The 22,789-nt window shown below is 37.4% G+C and overlaps 1 protein-coding gene across 1 annotated transcript; it reads right to left on the bottom strand.

Annotated features, from left to right (window-relative positions):
* Positions 1 to 1,619: 1,619 nt before the first annotated feature.
* LOC120623535 (inter-alpha-trypsin inhibitor heavy chain H4-like) lies at positions 1,620 to 21,693 on the bottom strand. Its single transcript, XM_039889589.1, has 18 exons — positions 21,553 to 21,693; positions 19,975 to 20,171; positions 16,972 to 17,082; positions 16,048 to 16,301; positions 15,641 to 15,744; positions 14,913 to 15,053; positions 14,275 to 14,475; positions 13,553 to 13,700; positions 11,829 to 11,957; positions 8,892 to 9,029; positions 7,910 to 8,076; positions 6,960 to 7,106; positions 6,176 to 6,373; positions 5,433 to 5,529; positions 4,668 to 4,733; positions 2,726 to 2,779; positions 2,407 to 2,448; positions 1,620 to 1,642 (listed from the first exon to the last, which is right to left on the bottom strand). Exons 1-18 carry the CDS (start codon positions 21,691 to 21,693, stop codon positions 1,620 to 1,622), a joined length of 2,358 nt encoding a protein of 785 aa, XP_039745523.1.
* Positions 21,694 to 22,789: the final 1,096 nt, after the last annotated feature.

The raw sequence follows: 22,789 nt of genomic DNA on the forward strand, positions 1-22,789 counted from the left end.
CCCATGTACACCCAACAATAGAATATCATCATAGTACACTGTATTTGACAGTTTGACAGTTCAAAAATAGGAGTGCTCCAATCGTCACCAAACTTTACAGGATTACTCGCCAGTTCAATCCGGAGATTTCCTGAAAGTTTCATTGAAATCGGCCCAGCCGTTTCGGAGCCTATACGGAACATACCCACACACAGAAAGTGTGTGGGTATATTATGTGTGATCTTTTATATATATGGATTTTGTACTAAGGTTAGTGTTTCTTCTGAATGTTTTATATAATATAAGACAACATAGTTCACAGTAAAACCAAGTATGGTTTATGTGACACTTAATACAACATAAGGCATGTTCTTTTTATAATAGGTTGGGGAAAAAGTCTTTTCGCATAGTAGTATGTATGAACTTGTAATAAAACTTTTTGGCTATACTATTTGTATCTGGCTGGTTCTGGTATCATTAAAAGTTTAAATGTTAAAGAAGATAATTCCAAATTCAAATTAGGAAAATATGTGATTTTTATTTTTTTTTGTACTGTGAAGATGAATGAATCTAATGAAGATACATTTTAAAATTTTACTACCGCGAAAAAAAATTGCGATGTTTATGGACCTAGTGCAGCGTCTTTGAGAGTAGCACTAATAAGTTTAAGCGTTTTCAATCCCGAATAAAATGGCCGCCCTATTACGGATAAAATGAATGACATTTTTGAAAAAGTGGAGCAAGATCGGCATATCAGTGGTTACAACGTAGCTGAAGAACTGGGAATTGACCACAAAACAGTTTTGGCGCATTTGGAAAAGACTGCGTACACAAAAAAATCTGGATATTTGGGTAGCTCACGAGCTCACTGAAAGAAACCTGATGAACCGTGTACTCATTTGTGATTCTTTATTACGATGTTATGAAACCGAACCTTTTTTGAAGAAGCTGATAACTGGTGATTAGAAGTGGATCATGTACGACAAGTATATCATGTGAAAAAGATCGTGGTCAAAGGCCAGTCAGGCTTCACAGACTGTGGCGAAATTCGGGTTAACTCGCAACAAGGTGATGCTGGGTGTGTGGTGAGATTTGAAGGGTTTTATTCATTATGAGCTTTTACGACCAGGCCATGACCAGACCAGACCATGAGATTAAAGCAAGAAGTTGAGGAGCGGCCGGAATTAATCAACAGAAGGAGTGTGGTTTTTCATCATGATAACGCTAGACCTCACACATCTTTAGCCATTCAGCAAAAATTAAGAGAGTTTGGCTGGGAGGTGTTAATGCATCCGCCGTATAGTCCTGACTTTCAGATTTCCATCTGTTTCGGTCTCTTCAGAATTCTTTAGGCAGTGTCAGGATAACATCGTGAGAGGACTGCCAAAACTACTTGTCGCAGTTTTTAAACAGAAGCTCCAAAATTTCTATAGCAATAGGATTATGTCCCTACCTAGAAGATTGCAAAAAGTTATCGAACAAAATGGTACCTACATACTCTAGTTAAATGAAAAAAAGCTATATTAAAAATGGTTTGAATTTCCTTAAAAATGCGAAGAAACTTTTTTCCCAACTATCTTTTAATTAATAATTAAATAAAATAAAATAAATAATCTGTTTACATCATCAGATATCCCACTTTAGCAGTCGATATTAAGAGGAGCTGTAAATAATGATTTGACACCTTCTTTGAGATAATGTCAAAGTTTAGTGACGGCAGATTAGAATGCAGTTTTCGCCACTCCGAGGTGACTAAGAGAATATAAGAGAGAACGAGGTGACTAAGGGAGTATTCGGGCAGCAGTCCGCAGTAGATGGAGCGCATACTCTGCGCTCCGTCTACTGCGATCACCGATCTGGCTGCCCGGCGTGGTGATTATGGGCAAACCTTCCCGTCTGGAGAGCCCTTTAGTCCAGGTGTGGACTGTTATAGGCTTCGATGATGATGATGATGATATTATATATTATTTTATAAATTTGTTTTAATTTATTCTATAGTTGTTGGAATTGATAAAATTTATATTATTCGACTTTCAGTCTCATGTCTTATGTTTCGGATCCCACAAACATGGTTCCATCTGCAGATCCCCTAGGAACTCAATTACTTTTTCAGTATTCCACTCCATAATCCACTTCTTAAAAAAATTGTATCACTCAAAAATAAGGATATTACTATTGTGACGGCAGATCCAGATTACAGTTGTCACCATGTATACTCTACTCGCGGGTACGGGGCGACTCAAAATGTTTAATTTTACATTTTAACTTTGTTTGTTTTGCGCTATATTTTCTCTCCACCTTTTATCCTTAAGCCGTGCAGGAAACATTTTTAGCAGGGATCCGTAGGGATGGGATCCGAAACACAAGACGTAAACACAAGTGAAAACAGCACCCCTCGGGCACGCAACCTTAAAAATAAAAACTTACTTATGCGGTTACCGCTATCGATGGTCGCGGTAAAGCGCCTGGCTGTAAAAATAAGCATTTATGAATTACTTTAGCTTTTTGTGGCAGAGCTCGTTGGGGAAAGTACCATGCTTATAGGAATGTGGTTGTCGTTGTAATTAAAGGCACATTTCGCTTCATCTACACCTCAGGTTGATTGACACAGGGCATCACTTTGCAAGATGTGTTTTTTGCATGCCCTGCGAAGTGCTGTTCTGTTTATAGGCAATGGTTTTCTACTAACTACCAAGTGGGCTACCTGGTCCATCAATCATTTACTAAGAAAAAAAAATTGACTTACTTGCTCGCACAAACAGCACAGGCCCTGCGCTTGACTGGACGGATAATTCTCCACCTGAAGTAAATGGTCAAGGTCAGTTAATTTTAAGGAATCATAATTTTCTCGAAAAACCTGCGAAGCGTGAGTCGGACTCGTGCACGAAGGGTTACGCACCATTGTCTATAAATACTTCTAAAATAATGACTTTTGTACGAGCCTTCCAAAATATTTCTTGTATTTTCATGTAATTATTTATTTTAAAGTGAATATGTTCTTAACTAAATATTCTGTCATCTGTGAATATTAAAGAGTCTACCCGTTTTCGTTATTAATATCGAGCATAAAGATCACGATTGTTGAATCGGAGCTAAAATATAAAAAAAATATTTTATTATGCTTTTTAGTATTTGTTGTTATAGCGGCAACCACAATACATCATCTGTGAATATTTTGACTGTCTATCTATCACGGTTTACGAGTTACAGCCTGCTGGCAGACGGATAGACAGGCCGGCAGACAGTCTTAGTAATACCGTCCCGTTTTACCCTTTGGGTACGGAACCCTAAAACGAACATACATAAATAGTCAAAATAAATAAATATCATTATAGGTACGTAGTTCACCAATATGTACTGGGCCTGGACTACGGCCTTAATCCTTATTGAGGGAGTACCTTCTAGGAAATACTGCAACGCTGATTCTTAGAAGGGATCGGAAGTATAACCGGATTCGTTTTTTTTTCTTTATTTTGATTCCAACTTTTGATACATTTAGAAATCCTCGAGTTCATCATGGTTTAAACTAATAATTTTTACTAACTAAAGTATTTTACCAACACTTATACCATCCACTTATGAGGAAATATCAGGTAAACAAACAAAATACTGAGTAATGCCTACTTTTATTTTATCCCAAGGTTTTAACAAACAACTAAGAAATACGTACTTCCAAGTAAGTTTGACATTTTTGTTCTTTAGAGAAAATATTACTGAATCGTACATTAATCTTATTTCTGCGTTCTGCGCCTTAAGGCTTCAAGATCAACAGATCAACAGCTTATAACAGTCCACTGCTGGGCTAAAGGGTTCTCCCAATGGGAGGGTTTGCTCATAATCACGATGATTATATGATGTGAGGATAATGCCACGCTGGGCAGACGGGTAAGCGATCGCAGTAGATGATAGTAGTATCGCACGGATATAAATAAAATATACTACGACACTAAACATGTGTGTACATAGGTACATGTGTTATGGGCACTAGGATGACAGATGAATATTTTTATGAATAATATACATAAATACCGGAAAAACACCCAGACACTGAAAAACATTCATGCTCATCACACAATCATTTACCAGTAGTACACGGCCTTGGACTCAGAAAGCAGGGTCGCTGCCCTGCCCACTGCGCCAATCGGCCGTCGAAATAAGACTAACCATTTCGTTATAAGAGTACCCGTTCTTCGTTATACTCCCTTATTCGCCCCTTAAGACACCCACGGGTGGTGGTAGGGCCGTGACAACCGGTCAGTAACTTATCAATCTAGTGATTTGTTACTGACTGGTGGCTAAAAACCCGGCCAGCAGGATGAGGAGAAGTTCTCTGGGTCTTTCTTTGATCAGGACACTGTAGTAGAACAACAATGGGCTTGGCTTGCAATTACCCTGCGGCTGGGCTGGCCAAAGTGGAAAAAGAAACACCACTTTAAGAAGATTCCACCCCCGTCAACAAACCAAAAAAAAAAGGAGCGAGACAACTGTATTCTGATCTACCGTTACCACACGGCGGAAGGTTAGGGCAAAGTAAATATTGATGAAATAATGACACACAACATAAACGCGGCCGCTCGTTTTGACTAGTAACCCCGACTAAATCCCCCGGCATCTGTGTCAGTGTGTTGTTTCGCACGTTTAATATATAATAATTCGGCTTCAGTTCGTAAGAAATTGAATGCACTTACCGGTACTTGCTCCAGTATAGGTAGGTTCCTTAAGCAGAAGCGGTTCACTCATATACCGCAAAAAACCTTTAGTGCAAACAGAAATAAAAAGATATAGAGTAGGTAAGTTATGGATTCTTCTATCAAATTAAACTAATCAAAGTATGGGGACAAACTTGACAAATTTTGTGCATTGACAAAATGAACTTAAGGTTATTTGCTTATTTTTAATATATTTTGTTATTTCTTTTAATTTTATACTGTCCGAGCAAAGTAAATGGACTTTAAAAAGTACATACATAGCTGGCAAAATAAACCCAACATTGTCAATGCATATTCTTAAATCGGCCACCGCAGACGTTAATTTCGATTTGATAATCTTCCTGGCGCAATAGTTTTTTTTTTTTAGTTAATGTTTTACAGAAAGAAATGGCGGACCATGCAGATGGCCCAGCTTATAGTAAGAGGACAACCATCGCTCATAAACATAGCAACACTTCGCAGGCCATGCAAAGAACCCATCCTGCAAAGAGCCGCTATGTGTGCATCAACCTTAGGCATAGGGTTTAAACCTTAGGTGTTAATTAAGCCTTAAGCCTTAATTACACCGGCAACCACGCTCTTCATATCGGAACACAGTATTGGGACAAAGCTGCTTAGCGGCAGAAGTAAGCATGGTTTGGAGACTATGACGCGATGTTTGACAATGCTTGGCAATGGTTTCATCCAAAAAGTGTTCGACGCGCCTAAAGAAGTTTTCACTTGAAAAATGTAGGTGTAACTTACGTGGCTCATCAACTGTCTCTGCATCTAGAGCGTCCAAAACATCGGTTTTGTTCAGCCTAACCACCACTAGCGACGTGAGAGGCGTTACGAACGAGTACTAAAACATGTGAAAGGATTTTATTAGGCAGGCTAATCGAATCTTAATCAAATCATAGTATGTGAGCTTCTTGTGACAGCACTCGTCCGGGGTCCGTGACAGACTCGTTAACAACGTCTCAGGTTAATCGACACAGGTACTTCGGTAAGATAATATTTTCCTTGCAGCTCAGCGAAATGTTCCTCAGATTTTAGGCGATGGCTCTACCTACATTTACCATCAGTCGGGCCATCGCGTCGGCTTAGTATGTCAATTATTACTATAAGAAAAAACTAAATACTTCTTTTATGTAAAGGATTTCGAAACGGTTCGATCCGTTAAAACTTCAGCGAGTAGATATTAGAGAAACTCTATCTAGCGGACACTTTTTTATGTTTATTTAGAGTTGTTTATTATGATTTTTTACAAATCCCGTGGGAACCGTGTGTTTAAAAGTGGCCCATGTTTCTCTCCATAATTTCAACTATGTCAAAAATCAAGTAGATTGGTTGTATAGTTGGGCATTAAAGAAGGACAAACAAACACACTTTCGCATTTATAATATTAGTAAGCATATCGAACTACTCCGGTCATGCAATAGGTCAAAAGGGATTTCTCAGGACGTATTATCATAGAGGACGTGTCCTGACGTATTGACCAATTTTACCTTTAGCGCTATAGCCAGAGCTTTCTTCTCAGGACTCTCTTCGGAGTTATCATCATCTGATCCGCTCTGGCTGGTTTCACCGGCTTCGCTTCTGTCCAGTAGTTGCTTGATGGTAAGATACGCCCAAAGGCGCTCTAAGGGCAAGTAGTCATCTTTGCTTTGAGTGACGGGCACTGTAGAATTCACTTCGTAAGGTTTCTGCAAATGAGAATGTCCGCAAAATAACTATTTTTAATAATTAGTATCCAAATAAGTAGATACTAATTCCAAGGTCCGTTTCAAAAACTCAGGTAGGCCGGTTTTTACCAATTTTGAAACGACTAGTCAGTCTGCTTGTGGTGACCACCGGTTTCAAGGTAGTTTCCACCGAGAAGAGCAGGAAACTTAGGAGATTTCTCACATCATTTTCCAGTTTTCCATTGCTAGAGATGTTAGTCAACGAATCACTCTCTGACTTTGTAAATTTTGATTATTGAAGATGAAGGTAAAAGCGCATCAGTGTGTGCACTCTTGCTAATTTATTAAATGCTTTAACGGCGGATATATATGGCAAGAGGGCGGGTAAGAAGCTTACCTTACCGTACCGAACTTTTTCAAAGTCACGTCGATAAAAAGATACAAGTAAAAGTATTAGCTATCTTTAAGACGTTAGCAGCTAATACTTTTAAGTATTAGCTACTAACGTCTTAAAGATAGAATAGACGTTAGAATTTTAAGACAAAATTCTAACGTAACCATGAAGATGTCAGAAGTGTTATATTATGAGCATAAAATAAGTACATACCCGGCCACGACCTTTACTTCCTGCTCTCAATCCAAGTACAAGAGGCGTGATCTCTTTGGAGCGTTCAGCGATCCTACCCACTACAGCCACTTCTGAACCGTCGTTGATTGTTCGGAATTGGCTTTGACTCAGCGACCCTTCCTTTATCTAAGAATGACAACACACAAGTTAGCCGTCGACTGAAATGATAAAAGATGAAGCAGTAGAAGATAATAGCGGGCTAACCTGTGGGCATTATAGCAGTTCGTCAACAATATCAGGGTACAATACAATAAATAATGCTTATCGTATCTTGATGAAGTTGCCAAGGTACTGCTGTGCGTCGGACATGTTCGCCGATACCGGATTTCTTTAATCATGAGATCGCGAGATCGCGAATTGCAACATTTAGGAGTAGTTTGTATATTTTTATTTTGGTATTCCTTTTTTTGTTTTAACTTGTAATTTATTTAAAAGTGACGCTTCAATTATTGTTATTTAATGTTGATAATAGTTAAAATGATTATCCACTTGCACGCCAATATTGGTAGGATATGTGACACTTATAAAAAAAATATAACACCTATGTGCAAGATGAAGATGCATGTACCATATTCTAACAAAATAAAAATTGATTGATTGATAGTACCACTTCGCAGGGCATGCAAGGAATACGCCCTGCAACGTGGCGCCCTGTGTCCATCAACATGAAGTATAGGTATTTAACCTCACGTGCCTGTCATTAAACCGGGAACTACGCCCTTCAGACCGGAACACAGCATTGGAGCAATGCTGTTTAGCGGCAATAATAAGAATGCTGGTAGACGGTAGTACTTCCCTGGACGAGTACTACTAAATTCAAAATTCATTTATTTCAGTTTATTCAGTAGGCCTAATATAAGCACTTTTGAAACGTCAAGTCTGTCTGTTTGTAGTGATTCTACCACCTACTAGGTAAATAAAATACCTACCTGTTGCCGAGGGTACTGGAACCTAACGTTAGAGAGTAACGGCGAGGACACCTCCCGGTAGAAGTCGTGAAGCTGTAGCGCCGCGTCAGCTGCCTCGTAGATGTGCCGCATGAAGCCGTCATTGCGGAGAGACAGCTTGCGAAGAAAAACCCGGTCTGCGTCTTCTCCTGGTCATGCAGGTTTTTGGAATTATGAAAGTACATACAACGTGTAAATGTAAAACCGAAATAATACTTCACAGGCTCTATAGGTACATTATGTACTGTCTCCGAAAACGAAAACCTAATAGTTTTTGAGTAAACCACTGCCATTTAGTTTTTACTGAAAGAAATCAGATACATTTGTTGCAACATCAGATCTTTGAATTTTTTTGCTTTTATCTCCTATAATATGCATGTATACTACAAATAAACCTTCCTCCTAAATCATTCATTCTTTTGCTGAAAACTCCACGAAAATCAGTTGCGTAGTTTAAAATATTCACGCGTATATACAGCGAGAACGACTTTGTTTAATACTATATAAAAAGATTCATACATTACTCTTAAATAGGCTATAAAAGTCTCTCATAATATAATATATAATTTCATCAAAACATACACTCCGAGAGAGTGTATGTTTTGAAGAAATTTTGCTGAAAACTCCATTAAAATCCGTTGCGTAGTTTAAAAGATTCACACGTATATACAGCGAGAGCGACTTTGTTTAATACTTTACAAAGAAGATTCAAATATTACTCATAAATAGCCTAGAGGTCGGTGTGGATCGCAGTGGATGAGTTCAAAGGACGTTGCTGCCCGTACTCCGTTGTCCTATAGTCGTCACTCGTGAGAAGAGGATGGTTGGTGACCAATAATATAATATATTAATAGTATGGTGATTGGTTGGTTGGTTATTCTAATCTGCCGGTACCAAGCGGCAAAAATGACTGTGTTATAGGATTTATAATGAAAGAATTGGATTTTATGGTTTTAATATTTACCAAAAGCTAGTGAGTGTAAAGTTGCCCGTTTCGCGCCAGAGTTTCTCTCTGATATGTTTATGATGATGCGTTCAGTAATGGTTTCACCCTCGGTTGGTTCGCCGTCCGTTAGAAAGATTATAATGGGTTCCAGCTCATCTACAAGCATTATAAAAGTTAATGAAGTAAACACACAAAGCAATAAAATTTCGTTTAGGAAATGGACGACCAATTTAAATAGCTTGTTATGCAATGCATATATCTTTGTATATTTTATCTGTGTTTATTTAAATATTTGAAAATTTTATGTATGTTCACAAAAATATATCTAAATTTAGTACAAAATGTGACTGCACACTGTAATTTGAACATTAGACGCAAAAATAAACTTGCAGTGCAAAATACTAGACTACATATAATAAGTAATTCATTTAAAGGAAATTGTATACAGTTTTACAATAAACTACTAGTTGATATCTTGGAGATGTCTTTGAAAAAGTTCAAAGTTTGTGTTAAACGTAAGCTTATAGAAAAGTCCTATTATAGTATTAAGGACTACGTAAACGATAAAAATTCTTGGGTGTAAATTATTGCTCTAACCAGGTTGCTTCTTTAATAGTTTTAAGTGACAATGTGCGATGGTCATAACAAAACAAAATAACCGGCTTAGTTTGTCGTGGGCTTCTTCTTAGGCCAGGGCGCGTTTGGAACCCTCGAAGCTTTAGTTTTAAGTTGACGAATTTAGTTATCACCATCAACTCACTTTCGATTTGAATAAAATTTTTACCCGGCTAAGTTTGTTGTAGGCTCTTCTTAGACCAGGGCGCGTTTGGAACCCTCGTAGCTTTAGATTTAAGTTGGCGATCGAAGATATTACCATACCCTTACAATTATGTAAACAAATATGTATGAACGCTTCATAAGTGCCTGTGATAGGCCTACATGAATAAAGAAATTTTGAATTTGACTTTATTCTATTTTGTTCTATAGAAGCGGATGAGCCATCTGCTTAGTCCTCATGATAAAAAAAGGCATGCAAGGAACACGTCCATAAAATGCCGTCCATCAAGCTGTAGGCTAGCACGGGCAGCAGTCAAATATTATATCCCCCGATTATATCCCCTGAGAGGGGATATAAATAACGTTTACAACTTCTAAAGCACGGGAACATGGAATAGGAAATGTGCACCTACCCCTTTTTATATTACACATATAATATTTGGATATTGTTTGCCAATTGTGCGCCAATTCTCTAAGAGTTGTATATCTAGAGAATAGCTGTGAGAAAAGATAAATTTTATCCTTTCCCTGGGGAGATAAGCTAGACAGTCTAGGTCACTAGACATATTCAAACATGCTGTTAAAGCCCATTATCTTGTGCAATAATATTTAAGTATATATATCGTATGTTATAGTATATATATATATACTATAACATACGATATATATATATATATATATATATTTTATTATTATTATTATTTTATGTCTGTAATCTGGATAAGTATTAGTGTATAATTCATTTTCATTTCATTTTCATTTATTCAGAATATTGGTAAGGGTACAGAATTGACACAATAAACATGGTGCCACGATAACTGTTGCAGTAGTATAAACTGTGTCGCAACAATTAACGCCCACCTCCAACAATTAATGTATAGCACCAATAAGACAAAAGTAGAACACAGTAAATGCCAATAAGAGAATTAGAGTCAATTATAATATAAATATAAAAACATGCAGCGACTTATTTAGTGCGGGTGTGTGTATGTGTGTGTGTGTGTGCAATTGTGTGTCTGTTTGTGTGTGTATATGCATGTGTGTTATGTGTATGTCTATAGTTTGGGCCTTTTTAAAAAAATCTGTTGAAGTAGGAAGAATCATTTTATTATCTTTTCTACATCACTGTAGGATAGATTCCTAAACCAATGTATAATATCACTTCTACATTTATGGACAGTTAAAGGGTATATATTTAATGTAAAATTAATTTTGTTATAAAGGGTACAGCTAGCATTGTGAAATTGACTTTTAGCAAGCATAGTGCGGCATGGTTTAATCTGACAGACGCGATCAGATCTTCTCTTTTCCGTATGGACACTTGGATTAAAATGCAATTCACGATGTTTCCTTAAAATGACATGAAGGATATATATTTTCCTGACTGAAAGTACTTCAGTAATATTGTATAGTTCGACCGATGGGAACCTAACCGGCTTACCTAACATAACTTTTAGAACAGCTTTCTGAGTTCTTTCTAGTCTCAGCAGTAAGGTTTTGCTACAATTACCCCACGAAGTGATACAGTTAGATAAGATTGATTGGGCCAGAGAAAAGTACACCATTTTTAGAGTTTTGTAATCAAGAATTGATTGCAGATTTCTAAAAACGAAGATCAATTTTCTGACTTGACCAACGAGTGATTCTATTTGTGGCATCCAAGAAAGTGCACTATCTAAAATTCGTAAGTATGTATGTAATAATCATAAACCCCATCAATCGGTTTCTCTTGGTTTTCCTAATCCTAAGGTTGCCTGGAAGAGATCGCTACTAAGCGATAAGGCCGCCTTTTGTATCCTACTTTTTAAGTTTCCTCTTGTTGTGTCCATTGTTCCATACAATAAATAAACAAAAGTGACGTTTGACAGCAGTGATTGCAAGAATTACGCCTTTCGCACATTGGCGTACATAGAGGGTATGCACAGGGTATGTAGATGATATAAAATGAAGAAAATCTCCCGTACGAGTTATAAATACAATCTCTTACAATGCCTATCCTTAAGTTTTTTATAACTCGTAGCGGAGATTTTCTTCATTTTATATCATCCGCATACCCTGTGCATACCCTCTATGCACGCCACTGCTGTCGCATTGCTGTCGCGAGATACGTAATCACCATGCGATAACGCGGATTAGCTCTGTCACAAAAACCTACACTTATATGTAAAGTATACTCACATTTACTTTGGTTTGCTTCGTTGTTATAATCTACCGTAGATACGTTCGCAGAATCTGTTAGAGCAGCTGGATAATCTCCGTTTTGTACAATTTTTATGGCGACATCAAGAGCTTCGTAAATATTGGTACCTGTTTTAATGCAAAACGATATAAGTAAATAGTGAGTACCCTCTTCGCATATACGAATAATACGTACACACTGCATTTATGCAGTGTATATATTTTTTTAAAACATTCAAACTTTTTAAACTGATCAATAGATGACATCAAATGCATCTAGACTGCATCATCATCTTCCCCTCAGGTTATACAAATGTCTAACTGGTTAGATAGCAGTTATATTTACCATATCCCTAATCTGTTTCTACGCAACGTCGCGCGTCGTACGAGAACGCTAAATCGCTTAGCTTCTCGTCTCTGTAGGTAGGTTACCAACCTACCTAGCCGAAGTCTCCCACCAGACCAGACCATAGAAAATTTGGAAATAATAAATTCCCAAATTGGCCATGCCCGGAATCGAACCCGGGAAATCCAACTTAAAACCTCACCAGGGAGGTCATCGTTCAGGTGTTTTTTGCTCAAAGAGTTTTGTAATATGTAAATTACAAAATTCTTGTCCGTAAGTCTAAGTCTGTAAATTACCGACATAAATAAGGGCTTTTCGTTGACCAGTCAAAAAAATCCAAAAATAAAACCCCATAAATAAACATTAAATCAATTCAAAAAGCATTCATAACAATAATCTATATCCATTATATTTCAAACTGAAAATAATATTGTCGTACTTTTTGAAACGCTTTTCTTCCTAAAGTGGCGGCCGAACGGCCGAATGGCGGCTACGGTCACATAGACAAGCATGAAAAAACACAGCCTACAATAAAATGCAATTGTAGGCTGTGTTTTTTGTTTCTTCGTAGCAGCATTGGAATTCGATGGTTTGTCTTAGTTGCCACAAAATATAGCCAACATAAAAAAAATAGCGGGAAATCTTAATATTTAAGTACACTTAATGCTGTAAATGGTCAACCACCGGTGCCTTTGTATAAGTTGTGTAATAGAGTGTATTTGATTTGATTTCACAATCACCCTCAATCTCAATTACCTTGACTCAGTTTATCGCATTCCAGCAGTAACAATAAAAATATTATTCTTCGAATGGAAACAAGTTTTGATGGAAGCAAACTTCAAACCGGTTCTTTTGTTGGATTAGGCTGTGCCTAGCTATTTATACACCTCCGGTTGGCATAGCAAATGTAAAGTTAATTTGCTAACCAACACAAAAAAGATCTGCTTCGATGTACTCTCTACGCACGTACCGTTCCGACACCGGAGACTTTACACAAAAAAAAAAAATCACTTAAAAGTTTAAAAGCCAACAAAGAGTAGGTCAAACACCCATATCAAATCTATAAAGGTTTAAGCAATTAATAATAAATAAATAAATATATTACGAAAATACACACATCGCCATCTAGTCCCAAAGTAAGCTTAGCTTGTGTTATGGGTACTAAGATGACTGATGTATATTTTTATGAATAAAATACATAAATACTTATAATATACAGATAAATACCCAGACAGTAAAAAACATTCATGTTCATCACACAAACATTTTACAGTTGTGGGAATCGAACCCACGACCTTGGACTCAAAAAGCAGGGCCGCTGCACAATGCGCCAATCGGCCGTCCAAAAAAGAAATTAAAAAATCTATGAGATTTTTACCTTCTTCAGCAACTAGTCTAGTTACAATATTCTTTGCCAGAGCTATGTTTTCCGGCGATGCAAGTGCAGGTGGCACTTTAATGTCAGTTGAACTGGGAAGGGCATCGGGAAGTGGCATAGATTTGTCGATGTCCCTCAGATCGTGAACCTGTTCGGAGCAATATTGTTTGGCTATCATCCATAGGCTAATAAAGTTCATACATTTTTTGTGAGATTTCCAGAAGGGACCCTGCCCCGGCCTGGTTACGTCTATGTTATCATCTATATGTGTATGTGTATAATGTTTTGTGTAATATATTGTGGCATATAATCATATGTACTTGGTTGTAAAAAAATAATATAATAATATTCATACAAGCATTTAATAAAACATCCGTCTGTATCTCCGTATGGCATCACGGAACAAAGCTGTCTGATATTTTACTAAGTTGTCCTTTTATTGCACAAATGTGATAATGGTTGGCACCTTTATGGCTTGGCTGAACCGATTGTCGAAGACTTGTAATGGAGATAGCTTATACGTTCTATCAGCCTCAAGCAACATATACCTACTCAGAATTTTCATCAAAAATTCTAATTTCGGAAGTTCCTGACAAAATACGTTAGTATCATCATAAATTTCTATTGTTTTTGAAGTTAGCACTGCGCAGATGAAGTTAGATTTCATAGTGAAGTAGTAACTTTGTAATATAGTTTAAAAGAAAATTAATAATATACTTTACTTTGACAAATGAGTTGAATTCGACGATACTGAAATAGTCGCTTGGATTAAGGTCAGAGAGAATGGCGTCCATAGCTTTCCGCAACTGCTCTATCTTATCGCCCAACATGGAGCCGGATGTATCAAGAACAAACACCACGTGCTTGCTCAACGGCGGCAATGAACTCGGGGCGAAGAAATGCACGAAGTATCCATCATTGACCTGCAATTCAGGAAATGCACGAGTTTTGATTTTTAATCAACCACTGCATTAATATTTACTCAACAACAGTCCACTGCTGGACTAAAGGCTACCATCGGGCGGGTTGGCCCATAATCACCACGCTGGGCAGATGGGTTGGTGATCGCAGTAGAGAGTATTGTAGTAGTAGCGCAGAGGACGCTGCTACCCGTTCTCCGCTATATTCCCTTAGTCGCCTCGTACGAGACCCGAGGAAAGAGAGGGGGTGGTGACAACTGGTATTCTGCCTGTCGTCACCACACGGCACATATGTGTACACTAAAAATATGGCTGTTCGTGTCCGACCGGACTAGACACATTTTCAATCCTTCGTACATTTTTACACATTTAATAAACCACTTTTATGAGACCTTGTAATTAATAGAATCTGTTTTATATCAGTAGCAATTCCCACTTACCAGAATTTCTCCATTCTTGGGCTGATCCACGTCATACTGTACGACAAACTGACCCAGGAGACCCTCGTTGTCGTTCTCTTCCTCTGAACTGTCGTAACCAACATTTAATGAATCGGGGTCCAGTGATTGCTTCCTTTTTTCCTGAAAAAACATTTTGTTGTATTATTTGATATCAATGCAACTAATTAAAATAAACAATAAAGTTGCTCTGAAGCGTGGTCGCTCACTATGGGTCTCATAAAAAGGCTCGGGGTTACTCAGCGGGTGATGAAGAGAGATATGCTTGGAGTATTTCTTCGTAAGCAACTAAGTCGAAGAACCAGAGTTACCGACATAGCTTAAAGAGGCAGTGGGCGGGGCATATAGCTCGGAGAACCGATGTCCTAGGCGTCCTAAGGTGCTGGAATGGTGACATCACACCGGTCAACGAAGCCGTGGTAGCTCCCCCACGAGGTGGACATCAAGCAAGTCGCAGGGAGCCGCTTGACCCAAGCGGCACAAGACCGTGATATTGGGAACTTCCTAGAAAAGATAGTCCAGCAGTGGACAGTGGAGCCGTTTACATGATGATCATGAAGATGATAGATAAATAAAATAAAAATTAGCTTGGGACGTTTGTTTAGCTTATACTATCGTTGCAGTTATCTTCTGGGCATAATAAGAGGCAGTTAAACAAAATATTGTGAGTTGTCTGTAGTTTTATATTGAAGTTTAATAATAATACACACCACATATATTTCAGCAAGTCTTCTCTGTTCTGCCAGATCAGGTGTAAAAGTAATGGTAGCTTCCCGTGCATTTTTTCCTCTTCGGATTACAGCTTTAGGGTTTTCTATATACATTATTAATACATCAATATTACTTAAATATTCATAATTATTATTCTAAACAAGTTTTACTTTCTAAATTTTAGTTTAATAGGTATATTTTTTATAAAATTATTAGAATATGGAATAGCTACTCCATATAATTCTGAGAAGAGAGGCCTGTGTGGCGCAAGAATAGCTAAACTTAGACTCCACGGCCCTACAAACAGGTCAGCGCACCAAAAGTCTAAACCAAATCTAGAATTAGACGAGTTTTTGATTTTGAGAACTCTATTTGCTTTTTAGCTTTTGTAAATTTATGGGCTTACGTGCGTCCTTCTCTGTTGCATCAATTTCGTTTCCAGTCCTCAATTCTGGCACCCTCAGTACAGAGATCTTCTGCGATTCCTTGATGTGTACAACGACGTCCATTTTAGGCACAAGCGTGCCAGGGTGCAGATTGATAGCATGGTTGTAGACGCCATTTCGACGAACCAACAACTCTTCATATCTCAAGCGGTACGTCGCATTTGTTCTGCCTTCGACGTTGAATTTTATCGTGAAGTGGTTGGATTCACGAGCACTGTATTGTGAATAGTTTACATAAAGTAATTTTAAATTTATTTTTACTTGATTGCAATAAATAGGCTTTTTATGGATTATTCCTATATGTCCCTCTGTTCTTTACCCTCAGGGTGATAAATAGGAATTAAAAGTGCGATCTGTCCCCCTACTTCCGACGTGTCCAGGATTTCCTTTCTATTCAGTTCCAATGAAATTAAGAACATTTTTATCGTAGAAATATACTTCTTAAAGTTAAATGAAGATAACTAGCATAGATGAGATATTTCATAAAGCCAATGCCGAACAATAGAAATATACAACAATACAAATATAAAAGAATACAAAATTAGCTTCATGAAAAGTCATTTGCGTATTTTATACATTTATTCGCCTCATTTTTTAAAAATAAGTTGTGTATTTCATTATATGGTTATTATTACAAATATTTTTTTTTTTTTTTTAGAATTTTGTATGCTTTAAAATTCTTAATAGCTCAATTTGGACTTCCGGTAGTCATGACGAAATATCCTTTATGGTTAATCTTATTACTTTTTATTGTCCTGTGTACTTTATGATAGTCTTTATCGAGTGTTTTTATTTGGCTTGACTCTTTAGTGTCGTGGCGTGGTGTAATATAATCTAATCTGCGTTAAAAATAAAATATTTTTGTTTATCTGTTATTTACTTACTCGGTAGCAATGTGAGCAGCGGATGTATCTTGTGCAACCGCGTCGTTGTATATTTGCTTGGCTTCTTCGGTTTCTTTCACATATGCTTCATAGGTTTCTTCACCTAGAGTCCTGAAATTTGGAGTACGACATGAACGATACCAAGCAAATTTTACGGATGAAGTTTAAAATCATTTTGTCACTTTATAGTAGAGTAGGTTAGGTACTAGGATAGCTGCTGAATACTTTTATGAAACACCCAGACACTAAAAAACATTCACGTTCATCACACAATCATTTTTCCAGTGGTGGGAATCGAACCCACGGCCTTGGACGCGGAAAGCAGGGTCACCACCACTGCGCCAACCGGCTGCGCAAATACGGCGGTTTTATCTTCAATAGGGTTGTCATAAGTGTACAAACTCGGGGTAACAATTAGAATGTTTTGAATTCGCTTGTATGAAAAAGTAAATATGCTTCTTTTGTTTTATTTACTATTTATTATTATTTAAACAACTTTATTGCATAATAAAGGAAACACACACATAGGAAAACTAACATTAACATAAGTTATATGCAAAAGGCGGCCTTATCACTAACAGTGATCTCTTCCAGGCTACCTTAACTATTGGAATAAGGCAATGAGAGACGGGAATTCGTAATTATATTATATTATGTACACAAAAAATAAAATAAAATAATAAATATAATATATATAAATATTTATATAAAATAATATATATTAATAAATATGCATAAATACACATACATATACATCTAATATTAACATGTTTACAGTGACAAATAGTGCCTCCTTACACGACTTTTAAAAATCGCAAGGGATTTACAGCGTCGAATGTCATCAGGGAGTTCATTCCACAGCATTGCCGCTTTTACTGTAAAGGACTCCGAATAACTGCGAGAGTTACACTTCACCATTCTAAGCACATTTTCTCGGGTGGATCGCTGAGAGCCTTGGGATGTGCGAGGTTTTAATATTTTTACAGGGTGATTCCTTATGAAATATTACTTATGAACCCTTCAACAGTAGGTATTTCGTTATTCGGTTAAACGTTGTATGTAACCATATAAAAAAATGTTGTATATTGGATTTTTCTCTCAATAAGTTTATTAGCCAGCCTAAAGTTAGGAGAATGCTGTCGTTCATCCCCGTGCCTCGGATACCAAGTTAACTTTTCAACCTTGGTAATAAATACTATCATGGGAAATATGTATCATTAAAGCCTTCATACCCGTATTAAAATTCAAAATTCAAAATTCAAAATTCATTTATTTCAAGTAGGCCTAATATAAGCACTTTTGAAACGTCAAGTCTGTCTGTTTGTAGTGATTCTACCACCGGTTCGGAAGGCAGATTCTACCGAGAAGAAGCCGGCAAGAAACTCAGCAGTTGCTCTTTTCCAACATCAACAATTTACATTTTGTATTTTAACATTCATCGGTCGGTTCGGATTAGAGCTTGGAGAGTCTATATTATTCGTCCTTCTCATCTATAATAGAGAACGAGCATTACATCATTAATATATTCATAACCCATTACCCTGGGAGCCGTAGGAGGCAAGCGGCCCAGGATAGTGTATTTTTTTTAATTTTTTATTTTAATAGCGGGCAAACGAGCAAGTGGGTCACCTGATGATAAGTGATCACCGCCGCCCATAAATGATATATGGGTTTATATTCCTCTAATAAAAAACTTATATTATATTATTATTATAAACTTATATTAATTATATAATATTATAAAAAAAAAAAAACCAAACCGACTTTTAAAAATCCTTCTAAGTTAATATATAATTAATACATGGGTTAGTATTGTGATGACGAAGGTACGTCCTGACCTTTCATAAGCCCGTCTTTTTTTAATATTAGAATTTTATTACTTTTTTGTTGTTTTTAACTTTTAGTGTTAACAAAATCACTATGATATAAATTTTACTGATCTTTGAATGCAGTGAAATATAAGATTCGTTTGTTTGGCATTAAGTCCGTACCGTCCAGTCACCCGTACCGGATGTGACTTAATTTTTTTTTTTTTTGTGTGTTTGTATTTATTATTATTATAAACATCTGCAGCACCAGAGGAGCCACCGATGCGTTGCCGGCTTTTAAGGAATTTTTTTATCCGCACCTCGAATAACCCTAGATTGTATTTTTGAGGAAACACGTCGATTGGTTGGCATGATGTAGATGACGATGAATTCATTACCCGGCCTAGAGTCTGCTCCCAGAATGAAAAGGGCTTATGTCGTAGTCCACCACGCCGGCCAAATGCGGATTGGTAGAACCGCCTTTGAGAACGTAATGGAGAATTCTCAGGCATGTAGGTTTCTTCACGACGTTTTCCTTCACATTAAAGCAAGGGATTTTAAAATTATCTCTCTTCTTGAGCTGTTTTTGGCGCCTTTGGTTGCCTGGAAGAGATCGCTATGTAGCGATAAGGCCGCCAAATTGTATACCTTTTGTTAAATTTTTACTGTTAATTTGTTATGTTTATGTGGTGTACAATAAAAGTGTATTCATTCATTCATTCATTCATTATTTGAATTAAAAATGCAAATACCTAATTCTTAAAGCTGAGAGGTATCGAGGATCGAATTCGGTCCCCCCGAAAGGCAGCCGAAGCCCTAACCACTAGGCTATCAGGATTAATATTATGAGGATAATAAATGTTTAGTTCTACGACGTCGAAAACATATTCATAAGTTTGTATGTTAGATACAAAGAAAGCATAGAATTAAGAACATACAGAACCCTCATTCAGCTATTATTGAACGCACACTACACTCCCGCGGAATGTTGCTAATTCACAAACTCTTTCCCATTTTCCCATCTTATGATAAACGTATAGAACATTAGAGGTAAAATAATCACTGTCAACTGCTAAATGGTATGAAATGACTAACCGCCTGTTTGAGAAACACTACGAATGTGGAGTGGTTTTTGATACTTCAATATCAGTCGTGTACACGGTTTCTATGTTTAATTCTTAGGTTAGATATTTACATAGTGAATCCGCTGATGAAAGCAGTGTCAGGCAGTAGCAAATTAAAAGTGACTTCCTCCGGGTGCCTGCTGGGGTTGTACAAGTTGCAGACGATGATTGTGCGCGCATAGCGCATAGCGATTTCGGAGCGAACGCGCATGTGCGTCACCTTGATGGACGCATCGGTTTCGTCCTCTATGATTTCTTCGTCGACCGCCTGTGGAATTTAGGGATTTGCAATCAGAGAATCTCTGTGTAACTATGTACTTTAGTTTTACCCGCGTTTCTAGTGTTTCAGGCCAGTAAGAGCCTGGTATATACAGTCGTAAAAATATGAAAGCAAACTGTTCAGTTTTTTTTATATTTAGTGCGTATAGCAAAGACAGCGATGCAGCTTTTTAAGTATGGTACTCTTCTGAAAAGTTGAAATTACCATTCTACCTATATTTTAAAACCCAACATTTGAAACATAATATATTCCATTCGATTGGATCCATATAAAATAAATCTCTTCACTTTTCCTGAAATAGCTTAATTTAGTTTTTATTTATAGTTTACCCTAACATGTTACCTTTTTTATTACACTATAAGTAAGCCCTTGACTGCTATCTAACCAGGTGGTAAGTGATGATGTAGTTTAAGATAGTTGGGAGTACCTGTTAAGGAGTAGATATGGCCACTGCCATATGGCACGTTTAGCGGCACTTTGTCGGTAGGGTGGTAACTTGCCACGGTGGTATGGTGGAAAATTCTGAAGTTGTAAATTCTCAAATTGCCTTGCCGGTAATCTAATCCGGAACCGCCAAATAAAACCACAGCGCTCACCGCTGCGCCAGGCAGGTTGTTAGTGAAGCGTAATTATTACAAGCACAGAATGAAGAACATACAGAACCCTCGTCTGTGGCGTGCATTGAGGGTATGCACAGGGTATGCATTAAGCGGGCAGATCATGTAAACTGAAAAATTCTGAATTGCTCATTCTGAATCGATATCTCTCGAATCTCCTATACGATTTATAAAAAAACCTTGCAAGAGTTATAAAAAGCCTACTTTAGATTTTACAACTTGTACTGGAGCTTTTCTTAATTTTATATCATTTGCATACCCTCTATGCACGCCACTAAACATCGTTTAGCCATTATAGCATACAGTGCAATGTGTTCAAATACTGTGAAACCGATCCGCGCAAATCTCACTTCACAACCGCGAAATGTTGCTAGCTCACAAACTTTTCTCATTTTCCCCATTTTATGGTAGACGCTGAGAACACTAGATGTAAAAATTGCTGTCACCCGCTAAATATAATGAAGTGACTAAGAAAACAGACTAGAGCAGTGGCGTGCACTGATTTATATACCAGGGTATGCATACAGCAGGAAGATTGCATCAAATGCCAAAAATCCTCCTCCTATCCCAGTTATATATAGATATTAGGGTATGCAGTGCTTTTGTGCATGTATGCAGTGCACGCCGCTGGACTAGAGTTATACTAGGAGTGGCTTTTAATGCTTCAATATTAGTCGTGTACACGGATTCTGTATGTTCTTATTCTGTGATTACAAGCGTAAACTTTTTTCTATAAATAACAAAACACGTACTTTATACCTGCTGCCTACGATTACTCTGGGATCATGTACACTTGGAAATCTGGGAAAAGTGGGATGAACTGCGGATACTGTCTGCGCGGAGAGCGACAAAACAGTGAAGCAGAGCACAGTAGTGAGCCACCAACGTGTCATGTTGTTGATCTAAAAAGGAAATCACATTACAATTATTATTATTTTGTTTTATTCCACTACCAGTTAGCGCTTAACTGCAATCTCATCTGGTAGTAAGTTATAAATAATAAATAAATATACTACGACAATACACACATCGCCATCTAGCCCCAAAGTAAGCGTAGCTTGTGTTATGGGTACTGAGATAGCTGATTAATATTTTTATGAATAACCACCCAGACACTGAAAAACATTCATGTTCATCACACAAACATTTTCCAGTTGTGGGAATCGAACCCACGGCCTTGGAATCAGAAAGCAGGCTCGCTGCCCACTGCGCCAATCGCCCGTTATCAATAAAAGTTATAATGAATGAGTGATAGAAGCAGCCGTTACGTTGCGGAAATCAATGATATATTATGAAAATTAAGCTTAATTTGCCATTCTCCGCGAAAAGCAGGACAAAGGGTGTTATTTATAATTTTTCAATCCTTATACTCCACATTAAACAGATCTTCGGCAATGTACCCTCTACGCACGTTTGGCTCCGCATGCTCAGGAGATGTTGACTTTACAAGGAATAAAAGTGAAAAATTCGCCAAATATGCCGCCTTTTATACCTATCTTACCCCCAGGCCCCACCTTATCTATATAAGCCCCTTCCACCTCATTAGTGCCTCTGAATGATGACGGAACTTACATGTATACCTATATAACTAAAGAATTTCGTGGTTAATCAACATTCCTTAAATATTGTTGTGTTGTATACTGACTTTTGTCAGTGTAGTGTGTCGAACAGTTCGTGAAATACCAAAAAAAAAAGAACACGAAAGCGGGTACTCAGATTCTACCCGTGACATCCAATTTGACTTCTCGTACCTCCGCCTTCCCGCCGTGACCACGTCCATGCAACTGGGTCGAAATATCGACAAATCCCATAATACGATCGTGGGATGTACCCGTGAAACTATATTTAAGAAATATTATATTTATATGTATACATATTTGCTTTAATCTTAATATAACTTTACAGAGGATTTCACCCGTAAGGGGTTTCTTGATTTTATGTTTAAATATTTTATTTTATTACTCTGAAAATGGAATTTATGGATTTATG

The sequence above is a fragment of the Pararge aegeria genome, chromosome 4, assembly GCF_905163445.1.
Source record: "Pararge aegeria chromosome 4, ilParAegt1.1, whole genome shotgun sequence".
NCBI classification, from domain to species: Eukaryota; Metazoa; Arthropoda; class Insecta; order Lepidoptera; family Nymphalidae; genus Pararge; species Pararge aegeria.